This window comes from Octopus bimaculoides, chromosome 1, assembly GCF_046866305.1.
Source record: "Octopus bimaculoides isolate indiv1 chromosome 1, ASM4686630v1, whole genome shotgun sequence".
Lineage (NCBI taxonomy): Eukaryota > Metazoa > Mollusca > Cephalopoda > Octopoda > Octopodidae > Octopus > Octopus bimaculoides.
The window spans coordinates 174,104,776-174,124,661 of record NC_142928.1 but is presented as its reverse complement, the minus strand read 5'-3'; the positions used below and the strand labels follow the sequence as shown (position 1 = coordinate 174,124,661).

Sequence of the window (19,886 nt, the reverse complement as noted above, 5' to 3'; positions counted from 1 at the left end):
GTACTAAATGTTTCAACTCAACCCACATCATTTTCTTTTGCATAATATAATAAACCTTACAAAATAAAATTTCATTCTAGCTTGCTAAGAGAAATCAATAAAATCTCTGAAATGCTTGAACTAAAAACAATGCAGAGATAGTAAATATATCAATAATTTTTTAGCATAATCAGCATGGTTACAACCAAAAGTAAAGGAAATGTTTTTCAAAGTTCCAAAGATGAGTAAATTATAAGTTTCATTGCTTTGGTTTCATGAAATTGAGTAGATGCTAGCTAAATCTCCTGATATGGTTCTAATTTATCACAAGTAAGAGATTGGTAGTGAAAGACCAAGATGAGGAAAAAGTGGTTAGGTCTTAGGCTCTTGGTCCACATAGAGGACAGTGATGATGTGTTGTACAAAAGACCTGCCCAACACATTGCCAAAATGCCAACTGAAACAAATAGGCATTAATATGATGATGTGCATACATTCACTTATATTCATACATACATGCACAGGCAAATTATACATATGAACATTTTACTTATTGTGGGATATGCATTCATTTTATCCAAATAAATAGGAGAAAACAAACATATCCATATCAAAGCCCATCCATATCAAAGGCAAAAAACGAAACAATTTATTTTACAAACATAAATTCACATAGCAGGGACTATAAATTCGGAATCAATCACTCCACAGATGTGACCCTAGTAAGAGATAAAATTGGGATGTCTACTTGTATACATAAAGAAATATTACTAAGAAAATGCTTTTACAGAGGTTTATTGAAGTTCATCAACAATTTTTTTTATATTGTAGGCAGACATATCAAAGCCAACTACTGTTTCAGTTAACTTTATCAATGTTTCTCAATGAACCCACATTGCAAAAATCAATGGACATAATATGAAAAAAGTAGATACCAACTAATTATTATCCTCAATATTCTTAATTATGAGATTTTAAAATTAACACCCAGCACACTCTGTAAAGTGGTTAGTGTAAGGAAGGGCATCCAACTGTAGAAATCAAACCAAAACAGACAACTGGATCCTGGTGCAGTTCTCCAGCTTACCAGCTCCAGTCAAACTGCCTAACCCATGCCAGCAGAGAAAACAGATGTTAAATGATGATGATGATGATGACTCCTTACATTTGCTTGTTGAAACTGGAAACTAAGAATATTTACATATGATATAAAACGATCCTTCAATGAGGTATCTTTTTAGAATAAACAGTCTGGAATTAAGGAATACTTTCAGAATAAACAGTAAAATTTTTAATTTCATAAATTAAGAAGAAATTGACTTTGAAAGAGGAAAAAAATAATTACAATTTTCTAACTACTTAAAAGTGAGACTTATGGACATTAATTAACAGGAAGTGAAAAAAAACCCAAACAAATAGAAAACAAAATGTAAACAAAATCAAGAATAGATGCTATGTCAATATCTTAACATTGGTTTCAATTATCACAAGCTGCTTTATATAGCTTGTTAAGAGAGTTGTTGTCCACTATTTAGATTGGTTTAGTGTTAGCACTGTAACATGTTAATGGTACCAAATGTGCCAAAGCAGGGAAAATAGAAGTTAAGGTACAGAAGAAGAAAGAAATAAGCAGTATAGGAATTAGCATCTAATTTGACCAGAGTATATTACAAATTCCATGCCAGATTCTAACCTTAAGTTTGGTATGGAAAAACAGATGTTATACTGAAGGGGGTACAACATTGCCAATTAAACCATGCTGTTAACACCTGGAGTGATGTGATGAGTGGAGATTTAAGTATAAATGAAAGCTTTCAATTAGAAGATTACTGAAATTTTAAAACTTAATCTAACCAAAACAGATTAATTCAAGAAAATAAAAGTTAAAAATACATTTTGGAGCTGTGTTTTTCTTGTTGACTAACATCAACTCTGCATGAAAAGTAATCAAGCAGTAACCAGTCAACCTTTTTTTTTTTTACAGGGGATATTGTCCTAGGAGGAATTTAAGGTCTCTTTTTAAGATTTGTTTTTCATGATAGTATTAATGTTATCTTAAGGGAGATTCTACTGTCACTTCAGTAAGGTCAGGAACTACAAAATAAACTACTTTACAAGTTCATATGAGGTTACTTCAAGAAGGTATTTTTTTTACACAGAAAATGACAGCTAAAATAAATATCATCATCAACATCCTCCTCATCATCATTTAATGTTCATTTTCCATACTGGCATGGGTTGGATGGTTTGACAGAAGCTGACAAGGCTGGGAGCTGCACCAGGTTCCATTTTCTGCTTTGGCATGGTTTCAGCTGGATACCCTTCCTAATGCCAACCACTTTACAGAGTGTACTGGGTGCTTTTAATGTGGCACCATCACCAGTGCTTTTTATGTGGCAGATGCAGGTAAAATTGAACTGCAAAGCTATTTGGATTTCAACATCATCATTTTGTCAGAAAATGGGGCTAGTTATGGGATAAGATGCACCAGAAATATTTTATGCCAGATCTCTTATTGGGACCTCAAATTTATAACATTGCTTAAACTATGTAGGATACTTTCAAATCAGCTGTGATGTCTGGCAAAAACATTCCTGTGTCATCAAGTCTGGATTTCATCAATTTATTGGCGTCGTGTATAAAGTTGCAATGATAGGAAGAGCTGACATCGAAGGATCAAAAAGCAACGTCACTGCGAACGCTTGGCCACCACAAGCCAGCTATCCTCATGGTAACTTTTCTGACACCTATTGAACTTGGACGCTTTGTTTTGAAGTTCCTCTTTAAATTGCTGGGCTTTGGAGCACAAAACACACTGTGGTTTTTTTCTCCGCCAGACTTTATCACAGTAAAACTGAATTTCAAATACGATTCATCATATCTCATTTTCTTTTTTGGAGGTATTGTAAAAAAATATAAAATTCAGTAAACCAATTTAATATAACTACATTGTATATTTATTTCACATTTATCATATACGAGTGTACATATATGCCTTAGTGTAGCTAGCTTTTGGGTGCACTAATTAACAGTAAAGCTTACCTCTCACTATTAATTGTGGAAGAAACCTAAAGTGCACATGAGTGTAGTTTGGTCTGTAGATAAACCTCTGTGAATTGATAACTATTGAGAAGACAGTTCTGTCGGAACACGTTGCCATGAAAACAACCATGCCTTATAAAGCCCAGCCACCATGTGGGATGAGAATGGGTGACTGGCAAAAGGCAAGGTCATGCGGGAACATGCATCAATGAAGATAACAACAGTGAGAGACATGCAAATGTGTGGATTGCAATAGAGGAGTTGTGAATCATGTGAGCGTAGAATACTGATAGCAGCACATGCACAATCAACTGTTATACCTGCATATATTCTATCGGCCAATCACACTTGTACAAGTGTGATTAGCAAATGAGTGTGTAGGAGTGGCATGGGTTTTTGAGGCCAATGACAAAAAAAAAAAAAAAAAAAAAAGATAACAGTATGCAAAAAATTGAAAGTCTTGAAATTTTAAAACTTAACTGTCTCAGGCCACCCATTTTCACGATATTTCAGAATCTCTTCACTGTCCCACTAAATTCACTTCATGGTCCCCTATGGGACTGCAGACCCCAATTTGAGAATCACTGGGTTAGAAGATACTTTAACTCTGATTAGCTGTCAATAATATACAAAGCTCAAGTGTAACTCACATTAGAACATTTCTCACATATCTTAGAAATTGTTGATGCACACAAGCATCTCAGATTATGTCCAAAAGAAGGCCAATTAGCCAGCTGGTTGACAACTGCTAGCTCACAAACTCAGACTTCTTTTTTTTCCTTTCTAGCTTTTACCATTATTACAACTGCCTTTGAACTAGCTAGTTACATACTCTTACTTCATGCAAATCTATCCAATGTATCCAACTTTCTTCTCATCATTTTCAAATGTCTCATCCCTCAGATTTTGCAACAAACAAACTGTACAATCATTTCTTCTCAAGACTACAGACAGCACTCTGGAATCCCCTTCTTGTCCAAGTTTCTCAGCAGATACCAACTTGAAGAAGTTTAAACTGAATATCAACCACATCAATTTCACCAGCTGAAAGATCAAAACAGATCATAAGCACAGCCCTGCCTTCCTCTGACAAAATTATGATGATGGTGATGACGATGACGACGACAATGATAATGATGATGAGGAGGAGGAAAAGGAGAAAGAAACTTAAATAATTTTGCGATTCAATTTTTATTACTTGTATCTGTATGTACCTATTTAAAACTACTTCAGGGCTGAAAGCTAAGATGTAATTAGAACAGCTAGTGGAAAAAGTGCTTCAACAATTAATATGTGAATGTAAGTTGCATGAAAAAAAAAACAAAATGATGTAACTCGCTCTTACCATTAAATAGTTAAATGGTAAAAAAGTACCATGACTAAAATGTTAGGATGCTAGATTACTTATAAGTAAATGACTCGAACTCTATTTTGAATATTGTACTGTGCCACTAGATCAAACTTTGTACTTCTGGGATGTAATCTAGAAAGAGTATAAGACCAGAAAATAAACTGAGAGATTAAGAAGAAAAGTATGTTTCAAAGATACCAAACACTCAAATTTAATTTTTAAAAGCTTCACACTTTGTCTAGTGCTGATGTTAATCTTGTAAGGTAACATCACTTAGTATTTTCAAAAATAACCAAGTCATCTATGTCAAGATGCTTCTAAGGATATTCAATCTTTATTTAATCTTGCCACTACTTGATGATGACATCCATATCAAAACTTTGATTTGACCCAAAAGCAAAACTTCACATCAAATATCATTTTAACTTTACTGTCATTATTACCCAGACTTGATAGATTTCAACAACACTCATCTATACTCATTTCACTTACACTTTATTACTCAGCACATTAGGAACTATAAAATTATTTGTTTCAGCTACAGAGAGAAGAAACGTGTTTGTTTTTTTTTTTTAGTCAGATACTTCTTGCATTGCTTTCTCATATTTATAACATGACTGTGCAAATGTCTTATATCATAGGCTGTGTCACCCAAACCTTGTGAGTGACATTCATTAGATGGGGATGGTTTAACATTATCATCTGGTCCTTAAGTACCTTGAGTAGAGGTCAGTCTACTGTAAGCCTTTGAACAAGATCCCCAGTCTGAAGACAGCTTATCTTGAGGTACTACTTTCTAGTGCAATGACCAATAAGTTGGGACTTTCTTCCTACCTTTCTCTCCGTCAGTCTCTGAAACCCATCTTCCTCTAATTAATCCATTTCTTCTACTTCCCATCAAAAAAATGTCTTTGACATCAAAATTTCAGACTTCTCATGTCAATTCTGTTACTTCCATTTAATTGATCTGTGATTTTTATAGTCTTGTGTTTATTGCCACAATAGATTATTTGATAGAAAGATTTACATTTCTTTTTTTATAATTTGGTCTGCAGGAAAAGGTTGTGCTTAAGGTGTTCACAGGCTCTTCAAGACAAGTGAAACTAATTCAGTTAATACTTCTTCTGAACAGCTCTAAGCTGATGGCTGCAGGAAAAACATGACAATGGAGGGAATTTCAGAAGCTGACGTTCAAGAGAGGAAGGAGACATAGTGATTAGTAGAATGCATGGAGAAGGGATATGGATGACAAGAGGAACAGAAACTAGTAAGTCAAGAGGGTCTGTGTGGAAGTGAAATGAAATTAGCCAGCTCCAAGGATCAGAGGCTACCGTAGTAGTATTACTAAAGACAGAGAATGCCAGGAATTGGAATGTGTTGGCAAATGAATTCATACCAATCACTCTGCTAGACTTATTTGGGGAATATGACTCCAAGATGTCTGTATGTGTAGCAGCAGCACTGTCTTAGATATTCTATTGTAGGCCTCACCTGACCAGAGGGTATATAAATTTCACTATACTAAAACTAATGAGACCATACTAGGTTAAAATCACAAAACTTCAGTTAACCAGGTCGTATGTCCTAACTAATTTAAACTTTACCTTATTTTACAGTAAAAGTTTTCTTTTACACAATTGTTTATAGTATATCAAAATGCTTTCAATCCCAGTTCGCTCACCAAACTTTGCCTTGAGCCAGAATTAAATACAGTTGCACAATAATCAAAACTGTATTATAACGTTGTGCTTGTTATTGAAACAGGCTATATTAACCAGATAGAGTTTACATTTCGAAAATAAATGGGTGATATTAATATCTGAGAAACTTTCTTTATACCAATTCAAATTGTAGCAGTATTAAAAACAACACGACATGTAAGAACTAAATAATAATACTAAACCAGAATCTATTTAGTTCATTTGTAATTTGAGCTCTTATAGATGCCAGACAAACACTTTTGCCTAAGACTACCTAAAAGGAAATAATAAAAAATAAAATGCTTCTCTTTGTAAGATTTTATATTTAAGAGTATTTGGTTATTATATGGTTGTAATTTAAATTTAAATAATAAAAATAAATAAGCTTTTATAATAGTTTAGAAATCTTGCTTTTTAATTTTCAATGTAACCAGGGTGCTTCCATTAGTTGAAAATGTTCATTGATATTTAATTCTAAAAAATTTTGAATTGCCAATAATATTAGAAAAGATAGGTATTCAGTGTTAAAATGTCAATTATAACCATACTGTTAAGATCAACTAAGCTTTTCAAACCAGGTTCTTGGTAATAGAACTTAATAGAGTGACAAAGCAACATTGGCAATTAAATTCAATAGGGAAGCATCCTCTCTCTTTTTGTTAGACAAGTGTTGTAGGGAATTAGTAATAATGGTACACCCTTCTCATGTGACGAATGAAATAACATAGTCACTATAAGTAAAGGGAAGTACGGGAAGTACCAGAGTAGGCAATCAGAGATAGTCGTGTCTTTACTGGTTTTACTAAATATACTGTATACCGAAGTGGGCGTTATAATAATCCAACAAAATAAGGATATAATAGTGGCGACAAGGATAAACCAATTCACATGGTTAATAGAAACTCGAAGAGTTGTGCAAATTTTATGAAAAAAAATCATCAAATAATGAAAAATTTGTTGGTCAGTTTGCTCAAGTTGCAACAACAGCAACTGAAAGAACAATAACAACAGCAGCTACAACTGGAAGAACAGCAGTTGAAGCAACAACTGAAAGAACAATAACAGCAGCAGCTACAACTGGAAGAACAGCAGTTGAAGCAACAACTGAAAGAACAATAACAGCAGCAGATACAACTGCAAGAGCAACAACAGAAGCAACAACAACAACAACAACAAATAATATTACAACAAATGTTGCGATTACTGAAGTCATCAGGGAAGTCAGAAAAAGTGTCATGAACTCCATAACAGAGTTCAAATAGAAACCTGATGAAGGAGTTACATTTGAAGCAAACTACAGAAGATATGAGCAAATTTTCGATAAAGAATGTAAAGATTGGGACAACGAGAAGAAAGTGTGCTTAATTATGAGAAAACTGGTGGCAACTGAACATGAATGATACAGTAATTATGTACTTCCAAGAAAACCTTTAGACATAATCTTTAAACACATGGAAGTGTTTGAATATAGAGAAAAACAATGACGAGGACTACATCACATATATTGGTAGAGTTAACCTGGAATGCGAGAAGCTTAAGCTGGATGAATTAATGCCACATATGTGAAAAACCAGCAAGTGTCAGAAGAATGTGAAAGGGTAGTCAAATTAAGATACGATACAGAAGAAATTGAATGAAAAGATTGTTTCCAAATAAAGCAAGTGCAAAATAGAATAGAGATAAAATGCTTTGTAAAAAACATGACAAAAATCAGGAAATAAATCCATGTTTTGCATGTGGAGGTATACACCTGAGGGAAAACAGTCCATTTAAAAAAAGCAGAGTGCTTTCATTTTGGAAATATAGGACATATAAAGATGCACTGTAGAATGAAGATGACAAAATGTTAGAACGGAAGAAATTGATAATATAACGATTAGGAAATTCATGAAGGTGAAAATCAGAAATACAAGTATTAAAATGCAGTTAGACACTGGTAGTGATATCACCATTATATATGAAAAAATTTGGAAATATGTCGGTAAGCTGAAATTAATTAAACCGAAAAAGATAATATTTTTTTGGTGAATTCATATGCAATGTAACATTTCGAAGTCAAACAAAAGAAGGATAAGATATATGTGTTAAAAATTTCACTTAATTTATTCGGCATAGAGTAGATGGAACTATTCAAAGTATGGAATACGCCCATAAGTGCTTTGTGTGGAAATATAGTCAGTTCAGTTGAAGGTTCAAATGCGGCTGAGGGGCTGAAACAAAAAATTGCAGTAAAACAGAGTGGAACACCTGTATGTAAGCCAAAATGAAATGAAAAATTGCCCACAATGAAAACTAAACATTGTTTAGAAGTAGATGTTCCATGGTGAAGACTACACATCAATCTCACTGGTCCTTTAAATGGTTCTTACTACTTAGTGGTAGTTGATAGTTTTTTGAAATGGCCTGAAATTTGTAAGTATAAAAAACCAACCTCCTCCATTTTATTAAATTTTTAAACAAATTGTTTGCAAGATTTGGCATCCCCGACAAGAAAGTGTCTGATAATGGAATGCAATTTGTGTCTAGCGAATTAAAAAAAAATTTGTGAAATGTTTGCATTAGAACATATAACTACTGTGCCATACCATCCCAGATCTAACACACAGGCAGAATGCTTTGTCAATACCTTCAAGAGAGACCTTAGAAAATTGAATAAAGAAGTCACGGATGAGGTAGCTCTACATCAATTTTTAAGAGTGTACCGTTCGACACCAAATCTGAATACACCAGCAGGTAGCTCACCAGCAGAGCTGATGTTTGCAAGGAAAGTAATATCAGTCTTTGATAAATTGCTACCTGGCAAGAAAAGAAAAGGTCCCAGGGAAGACAGCAAGATTCTTTAAAGTTGGTGAAAAGGTGTTTATGAGGGAATACAAGAATGGAAAGCAGAGTTGGGAAGATGGTATAATTACCAAATACATAGGTAAAATGATGTATTGGGTTAAAAATAGAAAAGGCATACAAAAGAGACACAGGAACCAACTGGAAAAAAGATTTGTGGAAAGAGAACTAAAGAAGTCGGAGGAACTGATGGAATGGTTGTACGATATGTTCCATGAACCAACGCCACTGCAGGTGATTGAACCCAGCATACAAGTGAGAGGAAAAGAAAACATACGGAGTTTCTGAAAATAGATGCCAAGTGCAAAAAATATTAAATTGTATGAAGAAAAAAAAACTCAAAAAAGTGAGGTAGAGTGAATAAAAAAAATTATTGCTAAATAAAATGACACTTCCTAAGAAAAACTTAGAAGGGGAGATGTTGCAAGGAATTAGTAATAATGGTACACCCTGCCCTATGTAATGAATGGAATAACCTAGTCACTAAAAGTAAAGAGAAGTACATGAAATACCTGAGTACATAGTAGGTGGTCAGTGATAGTTGTGTCTTTACTGGTTTTACTAAGTATACTGTATACTGAAGTGGTTGTTATAATAATCCAACAAAATAAGGATATAACACAAGAATAAAACAATCAAAATGTAAAACTCGTTTCAATATTTTCAAATAACTTTTTAAGGGCCTTTGTTTAATAAAGCAGAGGTTCATTCAGGCTGCTTATAATGAAATATACTTGAACAGATTGAATTTTTTCCCGACATCAACCCATTGTATAAATTGAAGATTATCAGATGCAAACAAAAAAACTTTTACTAAAAGTAAATCAGTATTTATACACTATAAATGTTATTTTATAAAAAATGAACTAAAACAGAAGTAAGTTGTTAAAATAAAAAATAATTTTATTATAATACAAAATAATGTATTTGAATAGTTTTAGTGTTCACCAAACTACCATTTTCTTTTAAATAAGGTAAAAGAGAATATATTTCACATGAAAAAAATTCTAAAAAATTAAAAAAAAGCAAACTTAGTATTACAAGAAGGAGGAGAATCTTCACACAGTTACTAACAAACATGATAAACAACAATAACCCATAGACCAACATAGCTACAAGAAAAGCTAATGCCAATACCAGTACTTAAACTCTGCTATAGCAATTCTAATTTAGTTTAGTAGCCAGCAAAATGATGGGCAGCAGGCAGTGAACAGAAAAGATTTTGTCTATATAAGAGAAAGAAGAAAGATGGGTTAGAGGAAGGTTAAGATCTGAGAAACTTAGACTAAACTAAATAAAGCTATAATGACCATCTTTGTTTGAAATAAAATAAAGACAGTAATCTCTTGTTTGTATAGTTCTTGAGTTTCTTAAATATAGATTCAGATTCTATTCCAAGTAGTACTAGTAGAATAAGAAAGTAATACAAGACATAAGCAACCACCAAAGTATGTGCAAAGTATGTGTGCAAGTCAATAAATTACTCACAAACTAGGCTAGAGAAATTTACTAATAATACACACTTTGCAGTCAAATGTGAAAGTAAAGAGAGAAAAGTTTGAGAACTATCAGTTATGCAACAAGTAGTTGTTTTGAAAGCCAGCACAAAAGGTAAGATCTTAAGGTGAAATATTGTATAGACTACTTCCTTTTCTTTCTATATGAGAGAGATTTTTTTCTATTCAACTAAGTATTTTGAGTGTATACTTATTAACAAATATTTTCTTATTAGTATATATATATATATATATATGTGCATGAAATTATATAGAATAAGTTTTTAAAAAAATGTTCTGACATGATAATAGTTTATACTAATAAAAACTTAATCAACCATATCTTAAATGCTGTATAACTGCCTATTTCAACAGGTTAGTCTAACAATTCAATGATAGTACATTGTACAATACACATACATACTAAAAAATAATGGTAGCAGCTGCAAGAATCTAGGCAGTTAACAAGAAGTTTCAGCCTAAACTCAGATTGTTGGGAAAACTATTGAGGTGAAAGCCTGTATCATAATTTTAGTGAAAGCTTAAACAAAAGTGTAATATACTGACATTAATCATAAGTTAAAAAAACTAATCAAAGTAAAACACAAGTTCTACTTTTATTTCAAATTTACACTTAGGCGCAGGAGTGGCTGTGTGGTAAGTAGCTTGCTTACCAACCACATGGTCTTGGGTTCAGTCCCACTGCATGGCACCTTGGGCAAGTGTCTTCTACTATAGCCTCGGGCCGACCAAAGCCTTGTGAGTGGATTTGGTAGACGAAAACTGAAAGAAGCCTGTCGTATATATATATATATATATATATATATATATATATATATATATATATATGTGTGTGTGTGTGTGTGTGTGTGTGTGTATGTATGTGTGCGTATATGTTTGTGTGTCTATGTTTGTCCCCCCAACATCACTTGACAACTGATGTTGGGTGTGTTTACGTCCCTGTAACTTAACGGTTCGGCAAAAGAGACCGATAGAATAAGTACTTGGCTTACAAAGAATAAGTCCTGGGGTCAATTTGATTCGACTAAAGGCGGTGCTCTAGCATGGCCGGAGTCAAATGACTGAAACAAGTAAAAAGAGAGTTATTTAATAATAACTGTTTCTTACATAGGTACAAGACCAGAAATTTTGGGGGAATGGGTAAGCTAATTAAATCAACTCCAATACGTAACTGGTACTTTTTTTTATATTAACCTCAGTAATTGACTGGTACTTTATTTTGTTGATTCCTATACTCAATTGGTATTTTATCAACTCCCGTATTTGACTGGTACTTTATTTTACTGATCCTGGAAACATGAAATGCAAAATTGACCTTGGTAGGATTTGAACTCTGAAAATAAAGAGCTGGAACAATTATTGCAGGGCATATTGTCTGACACACTATTGATTCTGCTTAGCCATTACACCCAGCTAAAGTGAAACTGAACTGATCTTCAATGGAATGGAACAAAGATATATGCTTTAAGCTGGGTGTTCTACTAATTGTCTGAGTGTTCATGTATGTGTGTTCATGCATGCATACAAAATGAAATTACATTAAGAAATTTAATACCCATTTAGTTTTAAGATTTGATTGTGTTCCTCGAATTAACACCAAATGTAGTTCACAAGGTGAGATCAATGCTCAGAATTGATGCTGTTTTTTAAAAAATTTTAGTTGCTCAATACTTATGATATTTCTTTATGGTAAAACAGAATAAAGAAACATCAATATTGAAGAAGGATTTCCTTAATTCCAATTGCAGTGTCTTCATATACAGTGACTTACTTCCTTCAAACCATTGCATAATTTCAAGTTAGTAAAAGTAAACTTTACAAAAATATATCTCACTCAATAAGAATCTGTGAATGACAACATTATCCAATAGAAGTGTCATTTTCTTCTTTTTAATTTCTCCATTCTTTCCATTTGCTTCATTAACTGTTTACAAAAAGAAAATATACAGCCTGTATGATGAATAAGGCTTCCAAACTACAATTACTATTAGAAATAGACCGGAGAAAATATTATTTACCATAACCTATTACATCTACTTATTTTTGTTTTATATATATTTCATAATGACCATCACCAAATTGAAATTTTCTCAGTTATTTTATTTTATTAAAAAAATTTGAATTCCTATCATAAAATCATCATTTGAATTAATGCTCACTGCCAGAAGGACCAGAGGAAACTATGAGAGCCTCTAGATGGTTGCTTAGCCTACTAGAAATAGCAGTCAAATCTCCCTCAAACTGAATTGTGTGGTCCTGGGTTCTCTTCATATAAGAAAATGATAGGAGGGTCACTGTAGGAATGGCTTTGCTCATAAGTCAGTTTCCCAAGGCTGCCCTGAGGCTAAACAATGACAACCTTTATCTTCACAAGTTGTTTATGTATGTGTGTGTGGAATATACACAAACTAATAAAAATCAAACCACCAAAGTAAAGTTTTAATAAGGGCAGTTTTTATTTAATGTATAAAGTACAGAAAAATGTTTATATGTTAAGTAGATCAGTAGGAGAAATATGCAAATCAGTAACAAGTGAAATTACTGTTTATTTTCTCAACAGAATCTTTCAAGTCAAGAAGAGAATTATTCAATAATGGTAAGTGTTCATTTTTAATGTTAATAATTATCACATTCAGGAAATTCCGAGGAAGTGGCGATAATATTGAAAGTAGAATCACAGTGTATTTAACAGCTGATAACACTGAAATGATGAAGGAGCCTTTAGGTGGCATTTCAACCAATATACAACAGTAGTTAAATTCTCCTCAAATCACACTTGACAATCTTGAAAAATGGAAGGTAATATGGAAGTATGCAGTTCTAAACAGACTATATGTAAATAAAAGATGGGATGATAATAGCTGAAATGCCTTTGACTGTTGGTCAATAAAATAATACAGATAAGAATGATTGTTTAATAGAAATGTTAAGAAAAAATCCATGTTCTTGACAAATGTGAGTTAACTTACAGGTTTAAATAGAAGACTAAATTAATTTTGACACAATGAAAGTTGTTATACATAGATCTGTTAAAATCATTATGTAGTCTTGATAAATTGATTATACATACATACATATATATATATATATATATATATATATATATATATATATATATATATATTATTTATCTATTTAACATAACTTAATTGAAAGTGGAGAAGCAATGCTCATGATCTTTGCAGTTCCACTAAAATTGGTGAGATTAATGTGGTTGATGTTCAATTCGAATTTCTGTAGATTGGCAACCATAGAAAAAATGTGGGTGTGCAGGAAGTTCCAAAGTGCTATAGTAGTGATTTGGTAAATGATTCACAAAAGTGCTTAGTTTTAAGAGGTAAAACACAGTATGAATGGCAAGGGGAGACACGTGACAGGTAGCCTGCACCCAATTGGGGTGAAAGGAGTATAGGTCATTGTAGCAGTGGTAAATGAAGCAGAGAAAAAAAAAAACAGTCTGTAGTTAACAGTTGCGATATATTGATGACTAAATCTTAGTTAATCAGCCAGCTGATTTACACACACTTTCTCTTTCACATGTGTTGAGTGTATATATATATAATTTTATAGCCACTTTCTATGCTGGTATAGGTTAGACACATTGTCACAATCCAGACAATTCTTACTGGCCTCTAAGGCAAGATAGAGGACTACATGTTGATCATACATTTCATGTTTCACTTGGTTTCTATGGCTGGATGCACTTCTTAATACCACACTTTAGAGAATGAACTAGGTGCATTTTATTATAGCACCAACACTTGAGAGATATTGCCATGTCCTCAATGTGACAATAGGGGTCTCTTTGATCTCAGGTTAACATTTACGGTGTACAGGCACCAGCACAAGTAGGGTTGCCTTATACTCTGTGAAGAGACTTAACTACTTGAAGATGTCTTTTGCTCAAAGAAACAAGACCAAGATATTGAATAGAAGAACCAAAGTGAGTGGGTCAAAGGAACCAAAGTATGATGATAGAAACAGGATAATTGGAGCAAAAGGTGGAGAGAAGGTGATGGATAATAATGGAAGTATACAATGCTGAAAGTGTCAATAACAAGTAGCATGGAGGGAGGGAGTGGTGACAGGCAGAGTGCATTGAGTACAAACAGATTCAAAGCAACTGGGCATAAGAGAAATCACATGTAATGTGAAAGAGACTGTGTTGTATCTCTTGCACATTACATATAAGTATGTGATGTACATGGATTATGACAGAAGTTTAAATCACTCAAAGTGAATGGAACTTGTGGAAGGAAGAGACTAAAGAAAACTTAAAATGAAATGGTGAAGACAAATCTAAAGATGCTGTGTCTCACACACACACACACAGACGTGTGTGATTATATATGAGATGACAAAGGACTATGTTAATTGGTGGTTGCGCAATGCTGGAGAAAACCTGACCACTCATGCAAGCAGGGTGAAACATACATGAAAAATGGGGCAATAATTGAAGCTAGGATCAATGTGTGTGTGTGTGTGTGTGTGTGTATGTGTGTTTGCGAGTATCCTGTCAACTATACATCTACTCCCCCTACTCCTGCCCCTCTCTCAGTCACCTCCATTCACGTCTCACTAGCACATCATCTCTCTAACACTCATTGCTCCACATCTCATCTCTCCATATCCATGCTGTTTGCATAACATTTTGAGACCTAACCACATTAATCCCTTACCATCATCTTCATCATTACCTCTCTCTCACTTCTCACCAGATTTATCTATAAAAGACTGCATCAGACTTGTTTGCAACCAATATACTTTACCTTCAACCTTTCTGTACTGCCAGTAATTACTTCATCCCAGGGTCATTTTTGTTGTCACCCATCATGTATGCTTCCCTTTATCTACCTCTACTATTAATCACTAATCTCTTTCCTTGCCTTTACTTTATTGACACAATCCTTCACCCGTCTCTAAAGCCCCTCTGGGTCAAAAGTGAAGGGCCACAACTAGATGGGTGCCTAAAAAACAATTAGTGGAAGTTTGGTACAAGCTATTAGAGACTGGTAAGGAAGCTTACACACACACATAAGAGGCATAGGTGTGGCTGTGTGGTAAGGAGTTTGCTTCCCAACTATATAATTTCATGTCCAGTCATACTGTGTGGCACCTTGCACAAGTGTTATCTACTATAGTCCAGGACTGACAAATGCCTTGTGTATAAATTTGGTAGTTGGAAACTGAAAGAGGCCTATCGAGTGTGTGTGTGTGTGTGTGTGTGTGTGTGTGTGTGTGTGTGTGTGTGTGTGTGTGTGTTGATTTGACATGCATAACAGTTGAAGAATGATTGTCACTGTCATACAAGCAGTATCATTCATTACCAATATTCTGTAAGAACATATCTAATCGTGGGGAAATATTACCTTGCTTGGAAACAGGTTGGTGAGAAAAAGGGCATCCAACCATAGAAAATCTGCCTCAATAAATTGTCTAACCTATGCATGGAAAAGTGAGTGTTAAAATGTTGATGATGATACACGCATTATCACTTTTTTATATCTGTCTTCCATGCAGGCAGGTTGTCATGATTCGAATCAGCTTCTGTTGGGAGCCAACTTAATTTGGTTTTTACAGTTGGAAGCCCATTCTCTCACCAAAATCTTCACAAAATATACTGGGCCCATTTTATTATGGCACTAGTAATACAGAGGTAGTTGTGTACTTGATGAAACAGGGCTAAGAAGACCTTTCAACCTGACATTTTCTCTACTTGGTTGCCAATCGCTCTACATTGTGCACCAGGTGCATTTCATTGTAGCAATGGCAAAGGCTTTTTGTTTAGGTCTCTGTTTATTGGATCCACTCACAAAGCGCTAATTACTCTGAGGGTTATCCATGTTGGCATGGCTTGGCTGGTCTGACAGGATCCATGATTTGGCATGGTTTCTATGCCTGGATGCCTTATCTAATCCCAACCATTTTGCAGAGTGTACTGGGTGCATTTTTTCCTGACACCAGCATTAGTGAGGTCACCAAGTAACTTGCAAGACAAAAGAAAAGAAGCTTTTTCTACTGAGTAGGGCTACAACAGAGGGGTTTTATATCAGGTATTAAGATGCTAGAGGGATATGCACAGATATCTCACAATAGAAGAGATACATAGCTACCCTATATTATATAAGAGTGGGTAGGAGCAACTGGAAAGAAGATAAAGATGTGCAAGCACGCATATATCAACCACTGCCCTGAGATTAAGAAGTTTACTTTCCAACCACAAGGTTTCAGTTTCAGTTTTCTACTATAGCCCACAATTGCGAGTGATTTTTGTAGATGGAGACATAAAGAAGCCTGTTGAATATATCTATATCTATCTACAACTACATTATATACATGTGTGTATGTTTGAGTATATGTGTGTCTCAGCATATATATCAATCATAAAAATAGGCAAGTAGTTTTAATGATGAAAACACATGTAATCTCATTCAAAAAAAAAAACATTCATCGTTATGTCTGTATCACACACTACACAATAAATGCTTTGAAAACATTTCACAAAAAGAAAAATTGTGTATACCAGATATCAAATTAAACATTGTTTTCTATCCATCATAATTCTATACATACTTAATGAAAACTAACAAATTCTTTATCTATTAAATTTTATATCATTGCTAGATATGTTTAATTCAAGCTAATGTTCTTAGCAGTCTTGTTATTGATTTAAGAACCAGTGTAATTCACGTCCATAAACTCTGGCAGTCAGAATTAATTATATATTCCATTGTATTTTGGAGGAATGTTTATAGGATAAATCTAAACTTAATAATAACACTTTGAATTTTATTTTTCCATATTAATTTGTCGTGGAGAAACACAAAAAATTAAAATAGTAGGGTCTTGTGCAAATTATACAACCAAATCAATATTAGTTTGCAAATCAATGTCCGTATTCAAAAGTATAATGGTAAACAGATTCCATTAAAAACAAAAAAAAAAGAACTAATCTTTCGCAGTTGAAATATTTAAAGTGAAGAAAGAAATTAAGAAAATAAAATAGATGTAGATAACATTAACTTAGGCTTAATCAACTGGTAGTTGTGCAATATTGGAAGTGTGTAGGATGAAATCCCCTGCAAAAAAAACCCTACTTGAAAAATAGTCATGGTCAATGATATGAAAGCCATACAACTGTAAAATAAGACCTCAGTAACAAGTATTTGTTGACCCAACGCATGCTAGCATGGGTTGAACTGGGTGTCACGGTCAGAGTTGCTTCCCTTTGGAAGCTGCTATTCTGAAAGCGTTCATTTGGCGTTATTTGGCCTGGATGCCCTTTCCTATACCAACCACTTTACAGTGTGTACTGGGTGCATTTTCTTGTGGTACCAACACAAAGTTTGAACAGACCTTGGAGAAATGGGACAAGAGAGACCTCATCACTTTACTCTTTCTCTGCTCACCAAATATATATATGTATATATATTGAGCATTGCATATGGACATTTTTCTTCCTTATGGACAGATAGCTACGATTTTACTTAGCTTGTCATCTCCCTTGTGAGGCCCAGCGTCTGAAGATCCTTTCTCACCACTTTTTCCCACGTCTATGTGTGCATACACATGTATGTGTGTGTAATTCCACTAGTATGTATACTGCTCCTCACTTTTTTTTTATTACACATTATAAGCATAACTGTGTAGTTAAGACGTTTGCTTGATAACCATATGCTTTCAGGTTTAGTTCTATTGTATGGTATCTTGTACTATGGCTATGGGCTGGCCAAAGCCTTGTGCATGAATTTGGCAAACAGAAACTAACACAAATATATACATGTATGTACACATGAGTGTGTATTGGATTTACATCTCTTTGCTTTGACATCATGTGCCAATTGCAAACAAACACCACTCTTGTACAAGCAGTGTTATTTGTTTGTAATCTTCTTTGGTCACTGTCTTATTTTTGTTCAGAGGACTAACAAAATCTTTACCTTGCATGGAAACAGATTGGCAAAGAAATAACATTTAAGTGAAGAAAGTTTACTTCAATGGTTTTGTCTAACCCATGCAAGCATGGAAAAGTAGGTGTTAAAATGATGTTGAGGATAATATTCATCAATTTATCTTTATAGAATTTAATTTAAATCAGTAGCATTATTTCTTGCTTAAATCGATTATAGAGTGCGTTTTGTTAGAAATTATCTATGACAGTTGACGATGGAAGGTACGATAAAATATTACAAAACATTTATAAGGTAGCTAAATCATAAATTACTTGGATTTTTTTTTTTCTATAGAGAATAATTTCAACAACACAAAGAGCAAAAGCAATCTAACTTCAGTGAATATCAATAGTATGGCATGAGCTAGTTATTCAGATTATAGTTTTCATGCACCATTAGGACAATTGTATAAATTATTTTAAATCTGCAAGTTTATCACAGAATTTTAAAATTCAACATATTTCATTAAATACCTTGTACATGACAGCATAGCTCATTGAATTTTAATAGATACACAACATATCAATTATATTCCTTAAATTATCTGTAAGCAAATCTTAAAAAAATAACTTGGAAACATCATTATCCTGTAATCTAAAATAGTTTATAAATAAGTTTTAAAGTATCAACTTACATCAATAGTAATATCTTTATCATGTTTGTCAGTTTTGGATCCTTCATTGAGACTGTGTGTTCTGTTGAGGCTCTTGCTTTTGGACTTTGGTGATTGACTAGGAGCAGATGGTCTTCGTTTTATCATTGCCTTAATATCATCTCGGAATGATGGTTTCTTTTTTATTTTAGAACCACTGGATTTTTCTAGAATAAAAAATTCATTACATTAGACATTCATTTTGAAATTCTGCAAAATAATGTTTATTAATTCTATATTCATATCTTTAAAACGATTGAAGAATATACATTTTCAAATAAAATGGGAAAATCTGTAAATACAACCAAATGCGTGTATGTGTACATACACACACACACACACATATATATATATATATATATATATACACACACACATACATACATACACACACACACATTTATATATATATATATATACACACACACACAAAGTATTTATACTCTACAAAGAAAATAAAAATATATTCGCTTGCTTAAAATTATAAAAATAAATTTGCTATACAATGATTGACTAAGAAACTACAAATTTAATTTATTTGTACTTTAATTTTAAGGGGGGAAAATACTGAATAAACCAATTAAGAAAGACGTCAATTTTAGAAATCAAGCGAATGACAGGGGAGATAACTTTTGCAGACATTATCTCGGCTGTTAACATTTAACTTATAACGTTAAAGGGAACGAATCCTGGCCTAACATAACAAAGTAGAGTGCTCTTGCTGTAATTGTTGGTAATAAAATAGGGCAAAAATTTGGAGGAAAAATCACATCTATTAAAAATAACCTGATTATATATATATATATATATGTGTATATAAATAAATTCAGATGAGTGGTACAACAAGGCACC

The 19,886-nt window shown here is 33.4% G+C and overlaps 1 protein-coding gene across 8 annotated transcripts in view; it reads right to left on the bottom strand.

Annotated features, from left to right (window-relative positions):
* Window positions 1-19,886, bottom strand: part of LOC106880457 (rap guanine nucleotide exchange factor 1) — a 187,620-nt gene that overhangs the window by 99,843 nt on the left and 67,891 nt on the right. For all 8 annotated transcript variants that reach the window (XM_052972635.2, XM_052972647.2, XM_052972641.2 and 5 more), the window contains exon 2: window positions 19,017-19,201. In XM_052972635.2, the coding sequence (XP_052828595.1) occupies window positions 19,017-19,201 (185 nt within the window). The remainder of the gene's footprint in view (window positions 1-19,016; window positions 19,202-19,886) is intronic.